The sequence below is a fragment of the Lipotes vexillifer genome, unplaced genomic scaffold, assembly GCF_000442215.2.
Source record: "Lipotes vexillifer unplaced genomic scaffold, Lipotes_vexillifer_v1.1 scaffold638, whole genome shotgun sequence".
Lineage (NCBI taxonomy): Eukaryota > Metazoa > Chordata > Mammalia > Artiodactyla > Lipotidae > Lipotes > Lipotes vexillifer.
Window position 1 is genome coordinate 180977 of NW_006799284.1, and position 24696 is coordinate 205672.

The window sequence follows — 24696 nt, forward strand, 5'->3', positions numbered from 1 at the left end:
TAGAGGATGCACGCACATGACAATCTACGCCAGACACGTGAACTAACTTACGTGATTAGACATGCGAACGCACTTCATATCTTTGAAAGTTCGCAACTTGAAGGTTCACAGGTAGGGGACTTACTGTAATGAAAACTGGTGACGGTAGTTTAAAATGTCACTTTTAAAAAATGATCAATTTTGTGCCACCGCAATTCTTAACGCTGTTTTAGGAACCCCTTTCATTTCCTGACTGGCTCGAAGTCTTCTATTTACTAGCGAGGCTAGCAGAGAGAAGAGAGTGATTTAGTCCCTGGCAGGCTACACACATATCTCGTCACGCTGCTTGCACCAGTTTTGAAATAGCTAGAGTCTCCTCTGGCTGCCTTGCAATGGAACTAATGGAGTCTGCAGAGAAATCATATTTCTTTACACAGAGAAAGCCTTCTGAGGCTGGCCAAAATGATCACAATGTCCAGAACTCATGAATAATAGTAAAACAGAATAGTCCCACTTCTTGGAAAAAGGCAAAAAGAGAAAAAAAAAAAATAGAGGAGATAGAGGCTACATATACAGTACACAGAGAATAGGATATGTAAAAAAAAAAAAAAAAAAAAATTCATTCAGATCAGCCACAGTGCAATTTTGCTATGAGAAAACAGTCTTCAGTGCCTTCCAATATTCCTCTAAACATTAGAGGAATCAGAGGCAACTTTGTACAAAAAGGTTGTTGGAGCTGGCTTGGGGAGCTGCTTGTTGCATGTATCCCAGGAAGGCAAGGCTGCCAGCAGCAGAATAAAACCTCCCAGCAGGACGCAGAAGCCACTAAAATAAAATGCAATGTCATAGGCGTGGGTCCAGTCATAAAACCAACCTGAAAAGAGAGGAAGAAAAAAGTGAGTTTGATAGACATAGTATGAATAGGAGTACTCTAATTTCATCAATTTATATACAGTTCACGGGATTGACATATACACACCACTATATATAGAATAGATAACTAATAAAGACCTACTGAATAGCACAGGGAACTCTACTCAGTGCTCTGTAATGATCTATATATATGGGAATAGAATCTAAAAAAGAGTGGATATATGTGTATGTATAACTGACTCACTTTGCTGTACAGCAGAAACTAACACAACATTGTAAACCAACTATACTCCAAAACAAAATTAATTAAAGAAATTTATGTACAGTGCAGATTAGGATATGTATTACCCAATCTACTCCCAAAGGGGCCTAATGGGAGTTAGAGGGGGAGAATTTCTCAAACAGTTGGACAAGAATCAGCAGGCATTTTGGGTTACTCCCAGATGAAGAATAAACACAAATTCCTGAGCAAGTGTACTGGCTTTTCCAACTACATCAAAGTGATTTTGAATAAATCACGATCAGGAGACATTCCACGCAGATTTATGTCGTATAAATCTGTGCTATTATTACACTATGAATTTCTGTATCCAGAGATGTTACAAAGAAGAACAGTAAAGTGGATTGACTTTAAGATGAATATCTTACCAACAATTGGTGGTCCAAGGCTATTTCCAAGTCCAGCAAAGAACATTAAGATCCCGTAGGCATGGGCTAATTTTTCAATTCCCACAGTCTTCGTGGTCACATAAGGAAAGATGGACCAATTACCAGTTAGAAACCCTAGGATCCCAGAAAGTAGTGCCAACGTGACATAACTTTTGGCAAATGGAATTGCACACAAGGCCAGGCTCATAATTATTAAGGTAGCTACGTAAAGATATAAGGTATTAATCCACTTGAAGTCAGCCAGTATCCCTAAAATGAGTTTACCAACTGCTGTCATAATGCCAATAATGGAAATAAGTGGCATAGGAAACTCCTCTTCTTTCACATTTGAACTTCTTGCTACATCTTCCATAAGTAATGAAGGTGGAAACCCTCCGATGTCAAAAAGAAAGATGGCGATGAAGAGTGCTGAAAATACTTTGTTTTTAAAAAGAGCCACAGTTTCTTCACAGTAGTTTTTATATAACTGCCATTTCCTCTTGGCAAGCTGTTTGCAAAAATACCTCCGTTCTGCAACTTTCTTTTTGTACGTTTCAGTCTCTTTTGTGTGTGCCATTGTTGTTGGGTTTTTATGAAGGAGACCCTCTGGTTTCCAGCCACCACTGGCTAAAGTGCTCTTACATGTTTCCTCACCACGGTAGGTCTTTTCAAGAATGTTTATGTTTTCTTCCAGGTTCTTTTCTTTTTCACTGTAAATCGAGTATCTACCTGGTACATTTTCCAGAGCTATTTTTTCAGGCAAAGTGCAATCAGAGGACTGAAGGGGTCTCATTAGACTGCCACAGGCTAATATATTTAAAGCTAAAGCACCTACAATCAGCAGGCATCCATCCAGTCCATAGAACTCAATCAGCAGTCTCTGCAGAGCAGCATATATAAAAAGTCCAATGCTTGAACCTAAAAAGGAAATGGTAACTGTTTAATCTCTTATCATTTGGGGCTCTCAGGACAAGCATTATTAGTATTACAATTTGATTTCTTTTTTTACACTGGCATTCATGTGTGTGCCTTCATATTAAAACCACAGCAAGAATGCTGAAGACAACAACAACAGTGACAATTTATTTTAAGAATTCGCATTTGTATGTCAGACACCACTGTTAAACACATTACACTGCACCATCTTGTTTCATCCTTACAATGACCCTATTGGGTAGGTCCTATTATTATTCCCAGTCTACACTTGAAGTGACCTAGGGCTAGAAAGTTTGAGAAATTTGCCACACATCAGAGAGCTGTAAATGCCATAAGAAGGATTCACACTCAGTCTGACACCAGGAGCCCAACGTCCTTAACAAATACCTATGCAACTCCTTTTTGGGTACTTAAAAAAGTACCAAAAAAGTACTTTTCTGGCTCCATGTTATGTATGCATTCCTTTTGGAAAAGAAAAGTTCTCACGTTTTATTTTTTGAGATGAAGGATATATTTTAGTTTTAGGATATTTATAGTGGTTTGATAGCTCAAATCCATTGCTAACCACCAGAATGGATGCTTGATATTAATAAACTATGAAAAGAGTAAAGTGAACTCTGATAGGGTATTAAAATTACAAAATATGCCTGGTTTGCACATTTGGGCAACACTGTAAAAACTCTATTTTTTAAGCATAGATCACACTAACCACACTGGAATGGAAAGTTACATTAGCCCAATTAATTTGCAGTGTTCTTATATGGCTCTGATTTCAAGTTTTTGATTGTTTTAAAATTTAAATACCATTGAGAAATGTCACGTGAAAACACAGGAAAGAAATAAGTAGATCTGTAGTAAAAAAAAAAAAATAGTCTAAATAGGTTGATCATACTTTTTAAACGGTCTATACCAAATTATATCAAAACCCCAATAGGATGCCAAGCTTATGGTAAAAACCCATCAAAAATTCTTACAAATAACCAAATGGCTTTGTCTTAGAGTTATAAGAAAACTTTTTTTTTTTTGGTACCACAGTTGTCCCTTCCTAATATATTTAAAGTTAACTCCTTCATCCCCAAAGAAAAAAAAAACTTCGCTGACAGCTAAAATAGTATCTTTTTGTGGCTACCAAGTAAGTATCTCTTTGCTGACTACTGAGAAGTTATAAAAGTAGACGAATTGAATTCTGCCTTATCTTTTTAAAAGTGGCACATACTTCAAAAGTTGAAAGCATTTCAGAAAACGAACTGAAAGAATTGAAAAGGGGACATTTCATATAATTCCATACTGCATTAGCATCCATTCATTATTAATTCATATTTTTCTCTAACACCATTTCTTTGCAGAAGTTCTAAGAAAGTGTCATATAATTAGACACTTAAAAATATTCTTGGTATTTTGAAAGTTCTGTATTTTGACCTTAAGTTGAGAAAATAAATAATTCCCCTTTGCTCACCAACTAACTTTATCTGTCAACATCATGAAATATAAGGGAAACATATAAAATCAATTCAATAGGTTTTATCAAACACCTATGATATGCTAAGTGTACGACAGGGCAGCAAAATAAAATTCCACTTTGGACACAAGTTTCTTTAGCCTACAGCCCATGCGAATGTAGTTATGGCTTAGAACGACGCAGGAGGGAATTCCCTGGTGGGCCAGGGGTTAGGACTCCGCACTCTCACTGAAGAGGGCCCAGGTTCGATCCCTGGTGGGGGAACTAAGATCCCACAAGCCACGATGCTTGGCCAAAAAGAAGAGAAAAAAAAAGATGCAGGATTCTTTCAGGGCAGTGAAGAGTAATTAGAGCTCTCTTGTGGAACTGTGTAAACTGTAAAACCATAATTTTTAATCTTCAAAAATAAAATCCCAATTTAAAAAGCAACACTGTAAAGGAAAAAGTGAAATAAAACACTAGTTATGCTTCCATGCATGCCTAAAGTATACATTATCACAAAGAGGGAAAATATGAATTGATGTTCAGGGAACCTGAAACAACAGGAGATACACTCATGCTTTGACTAAGACCAGGGGTCAACAGACTTTTTCTATAAGGGGCTAGAGAGTAAATAATTAAGGCATAGTGAGCCATACAACCTCTGTCACAAACGCTCAACCCAGCCCTTGAAGCGTGAAAGCAACCAGAGAAGAATCATGAAGGAATGAATATGGTTGTGTTTCAATAAAGCTTTATTTATGGACACTGAAACTTTAATTTTACCTAATTTTCATGTGCCATGAAATATTCTTCTTTCGATTTTTTTTCAACGAAACAAAAATGTAAAAACCATTTTTAGCTCACGAGCTGTCCAAAAACAGGTAATAGGCCAGTTTTGGTCCATGGGCATTAGTTTATCAATCCCTGTTCACCAGGGATTAAGATCGTTTCCCCAAAACCTCCATTTCATGCCCGTGTTTCTTTCTTTCAACTGGATCACAATATTTCAACTAGGTCTCATTATTTCTTTCTTTTTTTTTTTAGATTTTTTCTTGACACGGACCATTTTTTAAGTCTTTATTGAATTTGTTACAATACTGCTTCTGCTTTATGCTTTGGTTTTTTTGCCTCGAGGCCTGTGGGATCTTAGCTCCCCAACCAGGGATCGAACCCGCACCCCCTGCACTGGAAGGCTAAGTCTTAACCCCTGGACCGCCAGGGAAGTCCTAGGTTACATTATTTCAACTATATTTTGCTTTTGGGTTTTTTTTCCATTAAAGAAAAACTCTACTGTGAGTTTTGTTTTTCTTGTCACCACTTTCACTGAAGATGGATACTACAGTGTGAAGGTTTGTGTCTCTCCAAAATTTGTAAATTGAAATCTTAACCCCCAGTGTGATGGAATTAGGAGGTTTCTCCTTTGAGAGGTGATTAGGTCATAGGGTAGAACCCTCCTGAATGGGATTAGTGCCATTATAAAAGAGAACCTCAGAGAGCTTCCTTTTCCTCATGTCCACATGAGGACAAAGGGAGAGGGTGGCAGTCTGTAACCCAGCAGAGGGCTCTCAGCAGAATCTAACCACGCTGACCTTGACACCCTGATCTCAGACTTCCAGCCTCCAGAACTGAGAGAAATAAATTTCTGTTGTGTATAAGCCACTCAATCTATGCTACTTTACAGCAGCCTGAATAGACAAAGACAGTGGATTCATGCTGCTCCTTAATTTTGCTTCATCTAACTTCCTATGTGCTACAACTAAAAACTCCCCAATTCTGCCAAATCTAGATTGTCCACAGTCAATCCATTTTGGTTCAGTGTGCCACAGCTCAGTCTCTTATGCTTTCCTCTTTAGACTGAGTGAAAGCAAGAGCAGCTCTCTCAGCATACAATTTCCAACATCTTCATCACAAATAAATTCGGACGTTAAAGGAAACCTAGGTCATAATTATAATGACTAACACTTTTAGAGCCCCTGCCATGTGCCTTACACATATGTTCCTTTAATATTCCCAATAACCCAATGTGATGGTGTATGGTCAGGCCACCCAAGATGGCTGTTCTCTTGCTCTCTGTACATCCCCTGTTTGACCAGTGCCTGCTTTACCTACACCTACTCGTATGACTGACCTTCCTATATACTGGCCCCAGGCCCCACCTGGTGATTGCTCTTATCCAAGGGGTGGGGAGGTGTGTGCCTCTCTGCTAGTTTCCCGGTAACCAATGAGCCAACCTGATGTTAATGCCTCTATAAACTGGCAATCTCCCCTCCCCACCCCGGGAGCGAAAACCCACATCCAGTCTTGCCCACCCTCTATCACACACGGTGGGGCATCACTCCAGGATCTTGCTTTGGATTTGTAAGCTCTCCCCTTCCATTAAACCACTGATGTCTCTGTCGCTGACTCCAGGCTCTTTCTTCTGTCTTGAAGCTGGGCAAGCACAGGCCTTACAGGGTGCAGCCCAACAGATGGGTGCTATTATTATCCCCATTTTACAGTTCAGAAAACTGAGGCTTAACAGTTAATTTCACAGAACAGGTAACTTGTCCATCACCAGACAGCTACTGAGTGACACGTGATTCAAAACCAAGCAGACTGGCTCCAGGGTCTGGGCTTGTCACTACGTTACAGTGCCTCTACAAAAAATACAGTATAGGTAAGACCTGTTATCCTTTAAGCTGCCAGGCCTGCTCTCACACTCCCTCCCACACTTGTGGGAGATGCTGTCAGGTTCTTTATTTTTGTATTATTATTATTATTTTTTACTTCTTTATTGGAGTATAATTGCTTTACAATGGTGTGTTAGTTTCTGCTTTATAACAAAGTCAATCAGTTATACATATGCATATGTTCCCATATCTCTTCCCTCTTGAGTCTCCACCCTCCCACCCTCCCTATCCCACCCCTCCAGGCGGTCACAAAGCACCAAGCTGATCTCCCTGTGCTATGCGGCTGTCAGGTTCTTTCAACTGCCTTCCAACTGCTCTGGATTCTCCATCTTTTGGTTTTTCTCTTTCTTCTCCCAGTTCTGCCTTAGCCATGCCCTCAGACTCTGGTCCTGTTTCCTCCTAGGCCATGATTCACATTTCTTTCCTGGCAATGCTTCCTTAAACCACCTTGGGTAAATATCCAGCTCGATTTAATTTGATCTGGAAGCACTTTGTTGCCACTGCATTGCCCTCAGGAACAAAACATTAGTTTGGATCCCGCTGCCAGATTCAGTTTATCTGAAAGTCTGACCTCCCAGGAATATCTACCCACGAACAAGTAGCAATGTAAACTTAGATACAAGTTTTAGTAAGCCTGGTAGCTTTATCTCTTAAGCAAACTCCTAAAGCGTTGGCCACAGAAATTTTGATAAGTTCTCTAAATAGCTTAGAAAAAAATCCATCTGAAAAGTAAAACACCACTTTACAATATCAGAGCAAGTCCAGAAGGCTTTTACACTTACACACTTACACACACACACACACACACACACACACACACACACACACACACACAGAGCCGCTCCCCCCCCATCACCAGTGATTCATCTCTTGATTATTAAAAGAATAACAAGAGTAAACAGTCTGTTGTTTGGATATGCAAATAGACCAACGAGATGTATTCACAAACCAGTACTTTGGAAAAACCCTAAGTTCCACAATAAATGGAGCTGGAGAGGTGTCAGCATTGTTCTTCCTGACAGTGGCCTGAAGGGACCCATTTTCCTTCCATTTCTCCTCTCTTTCCCAGGGATCAGGTGCTTTACTTAAGTGCTCTCTGCTTCTTTCAGCAAGGCTCTCACCAGCATGTGACTCTCAATTTACTGGACCCATAAGTTTTCTTTTCCTATATTATACTGGACATCTAATGCCCCAGCTTTTTCATACATGTATCTTCAGGGTTTTTTGAAAGCTACACCCATATTTACAGGGGAAAATAAAATGTCCTTCTAGGACTAGAGTAAAATAAATTGGGCTACCTGAATGGCAGCGGGGGCATGGTTGGTTAAACATATCTGTGCTTCGTAACTTCTAACTTTGATTAGAAGGCTGAAGAGTAGCGATGCTGTACTTATATTGAAAATGTACCTGTTGAAATCAGGCCAAGTGCAAGGCCTCGGCGGCTGTCGAAATACTGGCACGTAATGGTCACTGTTGCAGTGTATAATAAACCACATCCGAGACCTAAACACAAGAAGACATTGCACAAATTAAGCCAGACAGTATTACTTCAATGCAAGAAGAAAAAGAGGTGTAATTAAATAACTCTAATAGGACATTCTGTTACTAACTGGCTAAAACTCTTCAAAGTATGGGTTCCTAGATCCCTCTGATGTTAGTTGTGCAGTTCCAATGAACACATTGGGCAGCCTTGGTTTTCACTCCACACCCACCCTAACGTCAGGGCCAAGTCAAAAAAATAATCCAATTTCTAAAGCATGAATGAATAATGTAAATTTAAATCAAGACATTATGGAGAGATAGAGAAAATGGTTAAATCACACACCAAATAGCAAAATTTAATCAAACTTGCCCATTAAAATATCTCTGTCTCTCTTCCACACCTTTACCCTTGGTTCAGTGTTCTTCCTCCTCTAGGTCCTCTAAACAATTTTATAAAATCCCCTTCATCATGCCAAGGTATTTTGCTAGACTTCATAGCCTGGTACACCCCAGTCTGCAAAACAAAGGCCCTCTGGCGCTCTCAGATCACCCCATCATCGTAAAATGTATATTTGTAAGTTTTTATCTTTTAGAGATGCAAACTACCTCATTTAGGAGTAAAATGTCATGTCTTTAAAATATCTTTGCAAAAAAAAAAAGAGGAAGAAAATGCAATAAAATATTAACAACGGTTACATTTAAGTGGTGACCATATGGTTGCTTGCTATACTATTCTCCACTTTTCTGTAAATTTGAAATTCTTTTACAGTTAGAAAAAAAAAACCCTTACAACTCACTATCCCTTTCTTGAGACCACAGGGCAATATTTAAGGCTCTTGTTTGTTGGCTTAATCTTTTTCTCCCTATTAAGTATCTAACAACCCCAGTTTTGTTTTTCATAAAAATTTCCTCTGGCTTCTAACTCATAACATTTGCCTTTCTTCTGCAACATCGTCTGTTCTTGGGGATCACCCTATAAACAACACAAAAGCCCGTCGTCTAAAAACTAATTTTAACTATGACTCATTAGGTGAGTTATTAAGGTCATTTTCATTACTTTCAAATTGCGACCTGGACTATGATTAGAAAGAATACATGGGTTTAACAAATACAACGCATAAACATTTTAGGAAATTAGCATTTAACGCAGGACCCAGATGATCATCTGTGATTGCATTAAAAAGTATCCTTGGTCCAAAAAAAAAAAAAAAAAAAAAATTCTTGGCTTCCCTGTGAGAGTCCGCCTGCCGATGCAGGGTACGCAGGTTCGTGCCCCGGTCCGGGAGGATCCCACATGCTGCAGAGCGGCTGGGCCCGTGAGCCATGGCCGCTGAGCCTGCGCGTCCGGAGCCTGTGCTCGGCAACAGGAGAGGCCACAACAGTGAGAGGCCCGCGTGCCGAAAAAAAAAAAAAAAAAAGTATTCTTAAAGAAATGAGATAGATGAAAATAATTATACTTTAAATAAACCTTTTAAAATATAGCACACTTGTATGATTTAAGGGGAGAGACTATCTCATTAAAACACGAGTTGGATTGATTTATACATTTATCATTATTACATATAATATACTTCGATGAAATAAGACCTGTTCCTGAACGATCAATTTTGTGAAGCCAAAATATGTCACCCTTAACTAAAACTGTATTTCGGAAAGCCTTTGGAGAGGGAATGAATTTACTTTTGTGTGATTTGGTTGTCAGGGCTCTGTCAAATGGTAGGCATTAGGGACAAGAAAAAAAAAAAAAGGCATTTCTGATTACTAAATGCCAATGCTAGAAAAGTTAAAACAGTAACTTTTAAACATTTTACCTTAGACTAAAAAGAAAGAAATTTTTAAAAACTATTTCAAGGCCATGGGTTTCAGATAAGATCATCTCATTTTCTTTTTTAAGTAGCAGAAATTTGAAATGCTTTTTCTCTAAACTTTTCAAAAAGCAGAAGGTGACATCATGCTTTCCCACATCTGTATTAGGATGACCTTAAACCACCAGTTATTAAAAAGATGGTCCTCAAGGTCTTTCAATGGAGTCCATGAAGTCAAAACTATTTTCACGATACTGACATGTTTCCTGCTTTTTTCACTGTGTTTACATTTATGCTATTGGTGCAAAAGACATGGTGAGAAAAACTTCAAGAGCCTTAGTATAAATCAAGATATTGGTATCCAACTTCATACCTTATATGTTTCGTCACCACTCACAGTAAAAGCAAACAAATTTTAAAAAAATGCTTCATCTGAATTACAATTGTTGCCGAGAAAAAGCACGTATGCAATTGCTTTAGTAGCCAGCTAAAGTAGCCACTTTTTTCATGTAACCCTGTATGTATTTGAAAGAATGTCTGACAGACACAAACTATGGTTACTCAGACTTCAGTATTTGGCAGACATTTTCTTGAAAACAAACAAGGAAAATAACTGACAATAACTGTTACCAATGATAAAATTTGAGCTTTCCAGCAAAAATTAGAATTTTTGGAAACTTTTATCCAACACCATGATTTGACAGATTGCCAACACATAAAGATTTTCTGATAAGCCTATTGGTGATACTAACAAAAGTGATTTTAGCTGTTGTTTAATAAAATGTGTCAACATTTTAAAGTTCTTGCATAACTCAGAGAACCAATATTTTTCACATAACCAATTCATGATGTTACAAAATCAGACTTGAATGCTGACCTATTCAAAGTACAGAATAAACAAATCGATTTAATATTACAGAGCACGAAAAGTATATTCATGTGGTTTCAGGTTCCATATTGCAATTAACCCTTGGAAAACTATCATACATCAAGTTTTGGGATAGTATCAAAGAAGAGTTTCTACAGTTACCTGAAAAGACTATTGAAAACCCCTCCCTTTTCCTTTGTGTGAGACCAGATTTCCTCCATAAACTTCAACCAAAAAAGCACATTGCAATAGACTGAGTACAGAGAAGACATGAGAATCCAGATGTCTTCCATGAAGCCAGGCGTTAAGGAGATTTGCAAAAATGTAAAACAAGGCTGTCCTTCTCACTAAACTTTTTCTTTTGGAAAATAGAATTGTTTTTCATAATAAGTATGTTATTTATGCTAACATGTACTGACTTTGTTATTATTATCTTTAAATGAATTACTAAACAAATATTTTTAAATTTCTCACCTTTTAATACAGTAAATTTTAACAGAATAAATATAAATAAGTAATTCCACATAATTAAAAGTTCCTTGGGGTCCTAAATTAAAGAGTGTAAAGGGTTCCAGGAATATAAAGTTTGGAAACCACGGCCTTAAAGCCGCCTTTGGTCTCCAATCATTTAAAATAATTAATTAATTAATTTGGCCGCACCACGTAGCTTGTGGGATCTTAGTGCCCTGACCAGGGATTGAACCTGGGCCACGGCCATGAAAGCACTGAGTCTTAACCCCTGGACCGCCAGGGACTTCCCTGGTCTCCAATCTTTTTTTTTTTTAATTTATTTAATTTATTTATTTTTGGCTGCGTTGGGTCTTCGTTGCTGCACGCGAGCTTTTCTCTAGCTGCGGTGAGGGGGGGCTACTCTTTGCTGCAGTGCACAGGCTTCTCATTGCGGTGGCTTCTCTTGTCGCGGAGCACGGGCTCTAGGCGCGCAGTCTTCAGTAGTTGTGGCTCGCGGGCTCAGTAGCTGTGGTGCAGGGGCTTAGCTGCTCCATGGCATGTGGGATCTTCCTGACCAGGGCTCGAACCTGTGTCCCCTGCATAGGCAGGCGGATTCTTAACCACTGCGCCACCAGGGAAGCCCCTCCAATCATTTCTGATCAGACTCCTATCAGTGAAAAACTTCTGAGAATCGACCTCCAGTATAAGCATAATCATTTTAAAAATGAAATACCTAAACTACTAACGATTCAAAGCATAATCGTTAGCAAAATATAATGGTTTTCCTTTACTTACATAGGTGAAACTAAACATATTTACCTGTTCTAGCATTTCCTTTCCATACCTTATGTTTCATTCCACATACTCTGGGTGAGACCACAACCTCAGAGGCCTCTTTTCCCTGATCTCCCCCCATCAAACCATACCTCACGCTCTTTATCACTCCCACTGCCTCAATTACCAACCTCCCACCGTGTGAACTACCACTGCCTCAGTTTACCTCCTCCAGATCTTTTCTGTTCTGAACAACGGCCTCCTAATCACCATCTCAGCCTCCAGTGCTTTTTCCACCAATCTACTGTCTAACCCACTGTTATACAGTTCTCATCACATTACTCTCCTGCAATAAAGTCCAAATAAACCCTCCATCATCAGGTCTCTGTTGCAAACCAAGCTTTGACATATTTGCAAGTCCCCTCGCGACGTGTGCATTCCTCAAACAAATATCTCTGACGAGACCCCTATTAGCCACTGTATCTCATGCCTCTGAGCATCTGAGCTCCTGGAATGAAGTCCTTCTCCTACCACCCTCACTCCTTTTCCAACCCATGCCCACCTGATCACATCCCACCCGCCCTTCAAGACTCAGCTCAAGCACCAATTCCTGCATGAAGTCTTCTTCTGAAGCCCCTCTCCCACAAATACATACTATACCCACACTGAACGCTGCTTTCATTTTATAACTGCACTTATTTTACTGTGTTACAAGTTACGTATGTACAAGTCTTCTCCCCCAACTAGACAACGAGCTACCTGAGGGCAGGCCGTGTCTTATTCATGAGTATCCTGGTTCCAGGTCTGAGCCTGGCACAGAGTGTTAAAGTTATTCTACTACTTTTCCCATAAACCTCATTTGAATTCCCCAATGTTAAGTCACATTGGCTAATTTCAACCATTTCTATCTATTCTTACCCTGGCTGTCACTCTCTCTTGCATTTTTTTCTTCCTCTCTGTGTCTCATTTTCTCTATTCATATAACAAACACACACACACGGTATGTATGTATGCTTGTGAGTATATATTTTAAAAAATATATCTTTACATCTGCTTTACAATTAAATGATGCTGATCTTTTTTACTTAGGCCAGAAAATAAACCTTAGCTGTAAAAATATTTAAGATTTTTTAACTTTCACAATAATTCATGTAACAGGATGGCATCATTAGAATACAGAATTAGAATTATATGGTTTGACAAAAAAAGATACAACTAATTTACAACTTATATGTATTACAGGATGATGGTTTGGGCAGATCACACTTAACAGCCTCATTTCCTCATTTTTCTTAATCTCTATCTGTAACTAAAGGACACCCACGGATCAATTAAACTGATAAGAGAGATATAAGAAGAAAATATAATTGAAGTAAAACACTCTAATATGATAAAATGCATCTAATCCAGAAATATAAAGCAAGCATCTCTAAGGAAACAGCATATGAATAACCTCACACAAAACGGACAAGCAGTAAACACTGGAAATTGTGTACATATTTTGAAAATTGTCTATGAATTGTTTTTAAATATTCTTTCATTATATACATATTTTTGTGTACATAACTAAACAGACATCTATCAAGCCCCTACTTTTATATATGAAAATTTCCCCCTGCAGTATTATCTCTATGAAAAGGGAATATTTTAGTAATAGTGCATTCTAATACGGCAATCTTAAAAAGTGATGAGGGTAAACTTACAGAATCCAGACTCTATGTGTAAAATAGGGGTTAGGTGTAGCACCTAGGACTTTCTTGCTTTGGCCACTGGAAGTCTCATATCCTGGAAAACCCCTTCGTCCTGGGCAAACCAGAACAGCTGGTCACTGTGTGTGCCTTTTGGGCCTGCCGCTTGGTCATCTGGGAGAACTTCCCTTTTCTATGGTCTGAAACAAGTATTTGATCACCTCTTAGAATAGCTGAGCCAGTAGGATTTATCATCTTGACCAAAGGTTAAGGTAGGCAATAGCCTATAATATTCCAGAAGTATCTGCTTGTAGAAATCAAATTGTGAGAATGGAACTTTGGATGCTGAAAAAGATAAGTTTAGAGCATCCAAATGCAATTCCTGTTTACGTTTCTAGCCTAAAACATCTGCATGGAAAAAGTTTAAAAGTTTAAGCAGGGACTTCCCTGGTGGCGCAGTGGTTAAGAATCCACCTGCCAGTGCAGGGGACACGGGTTCAATCCCTGGTCCGGGAAGATCCCACATGCCGTGGAGCAACTAAGCCCATGCTCTGCAGCAAGAGAAGCCACCGCAATGAGAAGCCCACGCACTAAAACGAAAAGTAGCCCATGCACTACGATGAAGAGTAGCCCCAGCTCGCCACAACTAGAGAAAGCCCACGTGCAGCAACGAAGACCCAACGCAGCCAAAAATAAATAAAATTAATTAAAAAAGAAAAAGTTTAAGCAACTGGCTAGCTTTTTGATTGACATGGCTTTACAAAAGCATATAGCTTTGATACTGGCTTGATTTGAGGTACGCGGGCCTCTCACTGTTGTGGCCTCTCCCGTTGCGGAGCACAGGCTCCGGACGCGCAGGCTCAGCGGCCATGGCTCACGGGCCCAGCCGCTCCGCGGCAAGTGGGATCTTCCCGGACCGGGGCACGGACCCCTGCATCGGCAGGCGGACTCTCGACCACTGAGCCACCAGGGAAGCCCTAAAGCACAAACTTTATATGCTTAGCATGAGTACCCTGAACCTGACACCGGCTGGTCAAGAGCACAGGCTTGGGATCAGGCAGGTGTGGATTCAAGTCCCAACTCTATCACTTATTGGCTGCGTGACTTTCAGTTTCCTTATCTTTAAAACAATCTCATAAGATAGTTGTAAAGATTAAGAGACATAAAAAATGTAAAAGATTTCAGTATCTGTGCTTGGAATATAATGAAGTACCAAAAATAGTCCTTATGCTGAAATATTTTTTCACTTTTCCACCTGAGTATTATGGTATTATATAGCTCTAGCCTCAGACTAATTAGAAAATCACAGTTCCTTTTTATAACTGAACACCCATGAGAGACAAAAGGCGATCTTTAATGGCACAACTCTTAAAAACAAACAAAAAACAAGGGCTTATAAAACTAACTGCTAAAGCGAATATCCAGAAAACAACCTTTATCTAATTTGCCGTCACTAGAGAAGGAGAATCAAATTGTCTACGAAAGTGGGTTATGCCCTCCTCAAGCTCAATGGACTATGCAGATACTACCAAGAAAATGAAGGAAGAGAAAATTGAATTTTTCCAAAATCAAGAAGAGATTATTAAGAAAACAGTAATCAGGTAGCTAAGGAACAATATAATCGGAAGAAAAGAGAAAGCAAGAAATTGATTTTGAGTTGTGCTTTTCAGAAAAGCAATGGGAAATGACTGGGAACAAGGCTGAGCAAGTCATTAAGGGCATATTTCCTGCGGCCCCTCTTCCCATTCCTCCCAGTCTCCCACCACATTTCCTTTTCCCCGATTTTGGTAAAGTTATTGGGAACACAGGGGCCTGAATTACCAGGTTTGGCAGTAGGACATACAGTCACTTGAAAACCAGCAAGCTGCCGTTTTATTCTAGCTACAAAACCCAAAGAAGATAACATCATATTTTCAAGACAGTATTTTTTAAAAAACGGTAAAACAGCATTATGCCAACTAATACACTTCACTATTCTTTTTGATGTTTTCTATTATAAACATACCATATAACTTTAATTTTCTTTCTCTATATTATTTAATCTGTTTACAAATAGTTCTGATTCAATAGACCTTCAGTTACAAAAAGCTGCTGCTGTGCTCTTGAACTAAGGGATCAGAAAGGAATTTAAGGGGAAGGGAACAAACATTCATTAAACACCCGTGTGCCTCCCTACATACATTGTCTCATGAACAGTCACAATATCTCTGTGAAGTCGCGTTAGTCTCATTTCATAAGAAATACAAACGGAAGCTCAGAGAGGTTGGAAAATTTTCCGAGGTCACAAAACTGATAATGATGGTGATGCTGGTGAATATTTATTGCTTTAACTCATCCATCCACAAAACCCTAGAAGGTAGTTACTATTATTATGTTCAGTTTAAAAAAATGAGAAAACAGTATGTAAGTAACATGTCTACAGTCCACGGCTGGCAAGTGAGTAAGATAAGGTTAACCCACACGGCCCAACCCCCGAGTTGGGCTGTCAGTGCTTGCTCCTGCCTGTGCCATAGTACCTTAAGAGACCACCTAGTTCATTCCAGACAGAGGAGAATGCTTAGAATACTGCACAGAATGCGTGCTCAATATATGTTATCATTAGACTGAATCTTGCTTGTTTTTTCTAAGGAATTCATAATACAGAAGGGAGGAGTATAAACGGTGTAATAATTTCCGGTCACTTCCTTTTCAACTGGATACTCTACCTCCAATGGCCACAGAATGGAAGTGTCATTGTTCATTAAATTCCCATTTATTTACCCTACAAATATTCCACGAGCCCTATATTCTGAGCCTACTGACAAAATAAAACCACAAAGAAGTCAACCATGATAATAAGTGTTAATAATCTCCTAGCAAGTACCGCTCACAGGGGCCCAATAATCACTACAGTGTGTGACTTTGTAAGTATTGAAGTTAAAACTCTAAACTTTTAAAAAATTATTTAAAATTACTGGAACCTGTAAAATTATTACTGAAATTAAAATTAAATTGATTTTTTACTATTGAAATCCAACTCAACTCTTTCATTTACCTTATTTTTATTTTGCTCGACTTCACTTAGTCCTTACAAGAGCTACGTGAGGTAGGTTTCTGAGTCCGCCTTCACAGATGAGGCGACGGTCATTCTTGGAGACCGAGGGGCTTGCTCAAACTCACAGGACCTATGTCTCCTGACCCCAAGCCCAGGGCTCTCTCCATGAGCTGACAGCCTCCTCCTAGCCACAGGGATTCAGAACCTGTTGCCAAATCAGAGTCATATACAATCTTCAGATGTGAGCCTGTTTTCTGACCCAGATTCCATTAAGTGAAGGAAAGGCCAGGATTCCAGGAGGAAAGACGTTGCAAAAACCACTATGGCAAATATATAGACAGTAATATCCTGAATCTTGCCCCAAAGAGAACTACGGTCACTTATTTCGGTATCATACGCAAGGGACAGTGGGATGCCTTTTGAGCACTGTAAGACACAGGAAATGAACTGGCACTGTTAACTAGGGGCCTGAGGCACTTACATGGCCTACCCTTGGCGGGGGGGGGGGGGGGGTGGTAGTCAGGGAAGGGACTCAGTTATCCCCCAAAGCAGAGGAAAACCTTGAGGGTTGACAAATTAACTTAAGCTCAGGCCAAAGGGGACCAGGGGGGGGGGGGGGGGGGGTGTCACATGAGGGCCAGGTAATATACAGAATCATGGCTCAGGTCCGGCTCACAGTGGGTCCACTGAGTCCACGGGCCCATCCTAGTCATTTCCCCAGTTCCTGATATTTAACTGGAGCACGTGTACATAGTAGTTGGTATAACCTTCTATCTACATTGTTTTCAGCCAGTGAAGTAAAAGTTACCATAGTGGGGAAAGCCAAGTGGGAGCCCTGTAAGCCCCCCACCACCAGCAGCAGCCAGAAGGGTAAGTCAAGACCAATATCAAATCCTATCTCATTAACAGAAGATCATGGGTTCATGGGGAGAAGGGACAGGGTTAGCTATTGAAAGGTTCCAACACCATAAGCCAAATCAAAATCAGTTTCACAGGTTGGTAAAGCTCTCTCCATTGCTATAGAAATTTTGAAACTTAGTTATGGGAGTTACCTAATTTTGTCTTTTTCTTTCTATATACCCTTAGATATGCTGCCAACACAATCAAATGTACATAAAATCCTAAACAATGTACATTAATTTTTTTCTTTTTAAAAATTCACTTTTGGGCTTCCCTGGTGGCACAGTGGTTGGGAGTCTGCCTGCCGATGCAGAGGACGCAGGTTTGTGCCCCGGTCCGGGAGGATCCCACATGCCGCGGAGCGGCTGGGCCCGTGAGCCATGGCCGCTGAGCCTGCACGTCCGGAGCCTGTGCTCCACAACAGGAGAGGCCACAACAGTGAGAGGCCCGTGCAGCGCAAAAAAAAAAAAAAAAAAAAATTCATTTTTATCTATGGGGAATACAAATACTATGGTATCACTCACTTTTGGTCAATTTTTAAGTCAGTGACAACTTTAGATATGTACTCACAAAGGCTATACCTTAACCTTGAAACCATGTGAGGGAGTAAAACCCCATGAAATTTTAAATGCTTAGTCCAAATTTTGGGGGAAATGCCCAAATCATGCCAATGGCATAATGATTCAACTTTCTATGTAAAAAGGGGTTTGACCTAAAAGGAATAATCCGATGCTCATACACAAACACAGATATCTACATTTTTATTTTCATGATTTTAGACAAGAATGCAAGATGACTATTTAATGAATACCTTCAAATTCTACACCAGAGATTAACGTATCTGCATGTATAGGTTTAAACTGTATTAAGCAGGGAATAAGTAATATAAAATATCAAACATGTAACCTATTCTCAAAGAACTAACAAGTGACCTGCTTATTTAGATTACGATCTGAGTAGACTTTGGGTATGTAGTTAAATTTAAAATAAACTTTAAGAGCTCTAAAAGCACTACAAATAATTACAAATATGTAAAAGAGGTCAGGATCTGGTGTCAGATTGAATGGATTCAACCACAAATCTCCTACCTATGTGGCTTTAGTTAGTAATTTCACTTTGCTTGAGCTTCACTTTCCCTCTCTGTAAAATGGGCTCATATGAAGACTGGATGAGCTCATATAAAGCAGAGCCTAGCACACACTACCTACTGGAATATTAGCAGCTATAATTTCTATTATTTATTATTGGGGAAATATCCCCATGTGAAAAAGAGGAATATTGGTAGTCAAAAAAATTAAATTCTTTCAGGCTTGACTCAAACCAACCATCTTGCTGGAATTTGTCTCTGAAGTATTTAAACCCCCAAATCCTGAGCCGCAGCATCTGTGTCCCTGCCTGGGTTGTGTCCGGCTCAGCTGTGCTTTTCCCTTCGCTGCCACACGTAGCAATGAGATCTGCCCTGTTCCACTCTTTTCCTTTGCCGCTTCCCCTCCTGTTAATTAGCTGTGTCAGCGCTGGCAGGCAGCTCTTCCTCCACCCTAATATGCTGTGTTCTAAGAATTTTGCCATCATTTCTGAACAAATGTCATATAGATGGTACTATGGAGCTCATGTGTAGAAAACTGGCTCTTAACATATGTTTATCAAATGTGTTGTGACTTTCCTGACACTAAAGCAAAAACATGTTGATCAGGAATAATTCATTCTTTTTTTTTTTTTTTTTTTTTTTTTGCGGTACGTGGGCCTCTCACTGTCGTGGCCTCTCCCGTTGCGGAGCACAGGCTCTGGACGCGCAGGCTCAGCGGCCATGGCTCACGGGCCCAGCCGCTCCGCGGCATGTGGGATCTCTCCGGACCGGGGCACGAACCCGCGTCCCCTGCATCGGCAGGCGGACTCTCAACCACTGCGCCACCAGGGAAGCCCTAATTCATTCTTTATATAAAATGTTTGAAACTGTTTAGCCTTTTATCGGAATTTCATTTGGAAAATAGCAATCTTTCTACAGATTTATAACTTAATGTTCCTCTGATTATAACCCAAATCATTTCTTAACCCTTTCATTACTTAAGCAAATATTCAATTACATTTTACTGTATAATAGAGTGGGCATAGTATTTTTATGATCTAAAATAAAATATTTCATTCTCTCTATGCGACAAATATACTTTTCTATTTGTTCAAATTGAATATGAAAAACTAGAACAACTTCTGCCTACACTGTAATTCAACTGTTATTCCCTCCAGTTGTATATGATAACATTAGTGTATTATTAAAAAATTCTAATTCCTAAACATTTGGACTTACATAGAGGATACATTTGAAAGTGATTATTTGATTTACAAAATAAATTTTTATTATTTAAAAGAAAAAAGAATTCAGTTCTTTCAGACATTAAGAAGAAACTTTGAAAGTCAGAGTCTTAAAAATTCCCCACCAACAGCTCCTAGGGATCCAGAGTCTGGTGATGTTTGACATTGAATACAATGAGTACAATACATCACAAAAGCATTCCCCCCAAAATTGCCAGTGCTCTCAGGCCCTGAGCCCTGTACCCTTTCCTCTTCTGTAACCAAGATCATCACTAATCATCCCCACCACTCAGTTTTCTTCACTCATGCCTTATCTTTAACAAAAATAATCATTATTATTACGTGCTTTAAACTCTGCTTTTTACTTCTGCTATCACCTTGTGGTTGGGGCCCTGGTGACAGGTGCTGTGGAACAGCAAGGACGTTTAGAACACTAACAGTTCAACAGAGCCCTGCTTAACCCCCCAATAGGAAAGGGACCACTTCCTACATCCGTGAGAAGTGGCAGGTGTCAGTGACATCTAAGTTGCATGCTTCTCTCCCTCTTTTCCTTTTTTGTGCTAGAGAGACAAGTGCTGAAATAAAAAAACCTCCCCATGCCTTGCAAGAAAACAAAATGGGCATTGTTAAAACACATTTATCGGGCTTCCCTGGTGGCGCAGTGGTTGAGAGTCCGCCCGCCGATGCAGGGGACATGGGTTGGTGCCCCGGTCCGGGCTGGGCCCGTGAGCCATGGCCGCTGAGCCTGCGCGTCCGGAGCCTGTGCTCTGCGACAGGAGAGGCCACAACAGTGAGAGGCCCGCATACCGCAAAAAAAAACCCCCAAAAAACACATTCATCCTTTGAAGTATTTTGATTCACTGGGTGGACGTTTTACTAAAGCAACGATTTTTGGTAAAGTGGTTGCTGAAAGTGAATTATTCCTGAGCATTTTCACTCCTTACATTAACTGAGTAAGAAACGTCACACGGGTAAAACATTTAACTCTCAAAGCTCAGAAAAGCGTCACGGGGACCAAGTTTCTTACCTACAACAATGCCATAGGAAAAAAACAGAAAGTAGATATTGGGGGCAAAACTGCTCAACATGAGGCCTCCTGCCACCATGAAGCCACTGAAGATTGTCACGGCTCTTGCTCCAAAAGATGAGACACACAGGCTGCACACAGGACCTAAAATCATAAATGAAACCTTCACTTATTTAACAGTAACCTCCTCTCCACATCCTATCATCCATCCGAAATTTAAAATGATTCTTTCCATCGTAAAACAACCACAGCAATAATAAGCTACTGTGTGTTCACTATGGGTTGGACATCCTGCTATTCACATAAACAATCTCCCTTCATTATAATCTCACTGCATTCCTGGGAGGTAGGTGCTTTCGTTATCCTCATTTCTCTGATAAGGAAATTAAAGTGTCAGAAGAGGAAGGTCACATAGCTAAGAAATCGGGGTTCTGGAGTCAGACTTTATTAAATTTTCAGTGAGAGTAACAGCGGCAGCCACCCTCAGAGTAACAATTAAGAAGTAAAAACCCAGGCCATCTGGCTGTTGAGTGCATCACCTTAACCGCCACACTCTTCTGAGGATTTTGGTCTCCTGTACTTGCCATGCATCTTTTCTACCCAGAGCTCCTATCCAGCACAAGGCCAGTCATATAATTGATGATAAAAATAAACTTAATGATTGACTCGACGCTATCAATAGCATCCTTATAAAGGGATGAAGTGAGGGTAGTTACTCCCTTCCTAGAGAAGATTTTGGCAGGTGGGGCAAATGCCTCTACCCTACCCACCCGGGCACGACTTTGTCAGTATCACTGTCCTACATACTACATGAAGCCTGGAATTTGGGGGAGGAAGTACACTGTTGACTGACACGTAAAAGGGACCATTATCTGGACCAGTTGTATGTGGAAGTGGGCAACTGCTCATGTACGGGGATTTAAGTGATAGTGAAATTCTCTCTCACTAGCACTGTACCTTGACAGTATCTACAGCTACAGAGCTTAGCATATTAGAAATAAAAGGACATGAAGGGTTACTCTGCCCAGTAGTCTTATTTACATGGAAGGAAACTGAAGCTCAGAAGGGTTGTCCATGCCACGGTTAGAAGAAAGAGCCCAACATTTAAAAGCAAAGAGAAACATCTTAATTGAGTTCACAACAACCTTTCAAGGTACAAATCATTATTCCCAATTTTTAAAAAGCATGCTCACCAGAATGGCAAAAGGCAGACAACAATAAGTGTGAGCAAGGATGTGCAGCTATCACAACTCCCATAAACCGCTAGCGTGATCTCCCAAAGCGGAACTCAGCGCTGTATAACTCCGAAGTTCTACTTCTATGTACACCTACACCAAAAGTCATGGACATAAATGGTCATAGCAGAACTAGCCATAGTAGCCAGCACCCACAGATCCAGATGTTCCTCAGTAGTAGAAGGTATAAGTAGATTCTGGTGTATTCATACAAGGGACTACCATATGGCCATGAGAATGAATGACCTACAGCTACACACAGTAATACAGGTGTATCTCACAAATGTACGTGGAGTGAAAGATACAACAAGAAAAAGTACACATTGAGTAATTCCAATCATCAGAAGTACAAAAACAGACAAAATTAATCTACAGTCAGAAGTCAGGATAGTGGGTCTTTGGTAGCGGGTAGGAAGCTATAACCAGAAGGAAACACAGCCCAACTTCTAGGTACTGCTAACGTCCTGTTTCTGGATGTGAATGTGCTCATTACACGGGTATGTCTGGTTTGTAAAAACAATTCACTGAGCTAAACTCTCATGATATGCACACTTTTCTGTACATATCTTAAAACATTTTAGGAAACCTCAGATGGAGAGATAGTGTCATCCATCCACAGTCTCACTGTTAGTAAGTGGTGGAGCCAGGATCTGATGATCCCAAGCCCGTTCTTACCAATAACAGAGAGTCTCTTAAGCACGTATTTAAGACCAGGTTATGACCACTGAGATACCACCAGCTTTCAATGCCTAGAGCCATCCCACATTCCTCCCTGGTCATGAACTGGCCCCTGTCATTTCAAGCCCTCTTGTGTGAGCCAGTATGGAAGAGCAGACTGATATATTTACATGACAGAGGGGAATATTCTACTCCAGTGTTTTAGGAGGAAAATCCATTTGAAAGACCAAACTTATCTGACAGTTGAGCTATGTGTATACCCAATGAGAAACACTTAGATGCTTCAAAAATAGAAATGATTTTAAGAGTCAAATTTCATAAATGGATGTTGACATCATAAAGTCATGACCCTTCTATGTTGTCTACCAAATTGTATTGACATTGACAGTCAGTGTTTACAAATTTAACAGGCACATGGAATTAAAACAGAGATTGTTACTGGCATACTTGAAAAGTTTCAAGTTTCATCCTCGAAGCAGGACTTTAAATTTATGCTCCTTAAGGCATGTTAACTCTACAAGGAAACTCAAAGTTTGGGAAGATGGGGGTGGGGTGAAGGGTAATAATTTTCACAGCATGTACAACCAAAACCACTATTTTATAAAATGTATAATATTATCATCAATTTTGTGATAAATTCTTAAATCATGTTTGCCTCATACATGATTCTTTGAATAAAATTAAGCCTAAGGAAGAAATGAGCAGAAATTCTTTGACAGATGAAAACAGCAAATTGAAAACTGGTTTTAAAAAACTTCTCACCTCACACCTGTCTGGCCTTTATCAAAAAGATAACAAATAACAAGTGTTGATAAGGATGTGGATAAAAGGGAACCCTCATGCACTGTTGGTGGGAAGGTAAACTGGTAGAGCCACAATGGAAAAAAAAATGGAGATTCCTCAAAAACTTAAAAATAGAACTACCATACGATCCAGCAATTCCACTCCTGGGTATTTATCCAAAGAAAACAAAAACACTAATTCGAAAAGATATATGCATCCTTATGTTCAATGCAGCATTATATACTATAGCCAGGATATGAAACCAGCTTAAGCGCCCATCAATAGATGAATGGATGTGGTATATATATACAATGGAATATTACTCAGCTATAAAAAAAGAATGAAATCTTGTCATTTGTGACAGCATGGATGGACCTAGAGAATATTATACTAAGTGAAATAAGTCAGACAGAGAAAGACAAATACTGTATGATTTCACTTATATGTGTAATCTAAAAAACAAAACAAATGAAAAAACACATTTAAACAGAAACAGAGTTGTAGATACACAGAGTCCGAGAACAAACAGGTGGTTGCCAGAGGGGAGGGGCGTAGGGGGAGAGAGAAATAGATGAGGGAAATTAAGAGGTTAGAACTTCCAGTTACAAAATAAATGAGTCACAGGTGTGAAATGTACTGTGTGGGGAATATAGTCAAGAATTATGTAATATCTTAGTATGGTGACATACTGTAATTACACTCATTGTGGTGATCATTTTAAGATGTGTAGAAATATCAAATCACTATGTTGTGTACTGGAACTAATATAGTGCTGTAAGTCAGTTATGCTTCAAAAACAAACAAGCCAACAAAAAGGCTCATAGAAAAAGAGATCAAATTTGTGGTAACCAGAGGTAGGGGTAGGGGATGGGGGAGGGGGACTTGGATGATAGTGGTCAAAAGGTATAAATTTCCAGTTATAAGATAAATAAGTATGGGCTTCCCCGGTGGCGCAGCGTTTGAGAGTCCGCCTGCCGATGCAGGGGACGTGGGTTCGTGTCCCGGTCCGGGAAGATCCCACATGCCGCGGAGCGGCTGGGCCCGTGAGCCATGGCCGCTGAGCCTGTGCTCCGCAACGGGAGAGGCCACAACAGTGAGAGGCCCGCGTACAGCAAA

At 39.9% G+C, this 24696-nt stretch overlaps 1 protein-coding gene across 1 annotated transcript in view; it reads right to left on the bottom strand.

Annotated features, from left to right (window-relative positions):
- Nucleotides 1–665: 665 nt before the first annotated feature.
- SLC16A9 (solute carrier family 16 member 9) overlaps nt 666–24696 on the bottom strand; it is a 34409-nt gene continuing 10378 nt past the window's right edge. The window contains exons 2-5 of the mRNA XM_007471543.1: nt 20885–21028; nt 7954–8049; nt 1501–2418; nt 666–853 (exon numbers count right to left, since the gene is read on the bottom strand). Coding sequence (XP_007471605.1) covers nt 666–853; nt 1501–2418; nt 7954–8049; nt 20885–21028 — 1346 coding nt within the window. The remainder of the gene's footprint in view (nt 854–1500; nt 2419–7953; nt 8050–20884; nt 21029–24696) is intronic.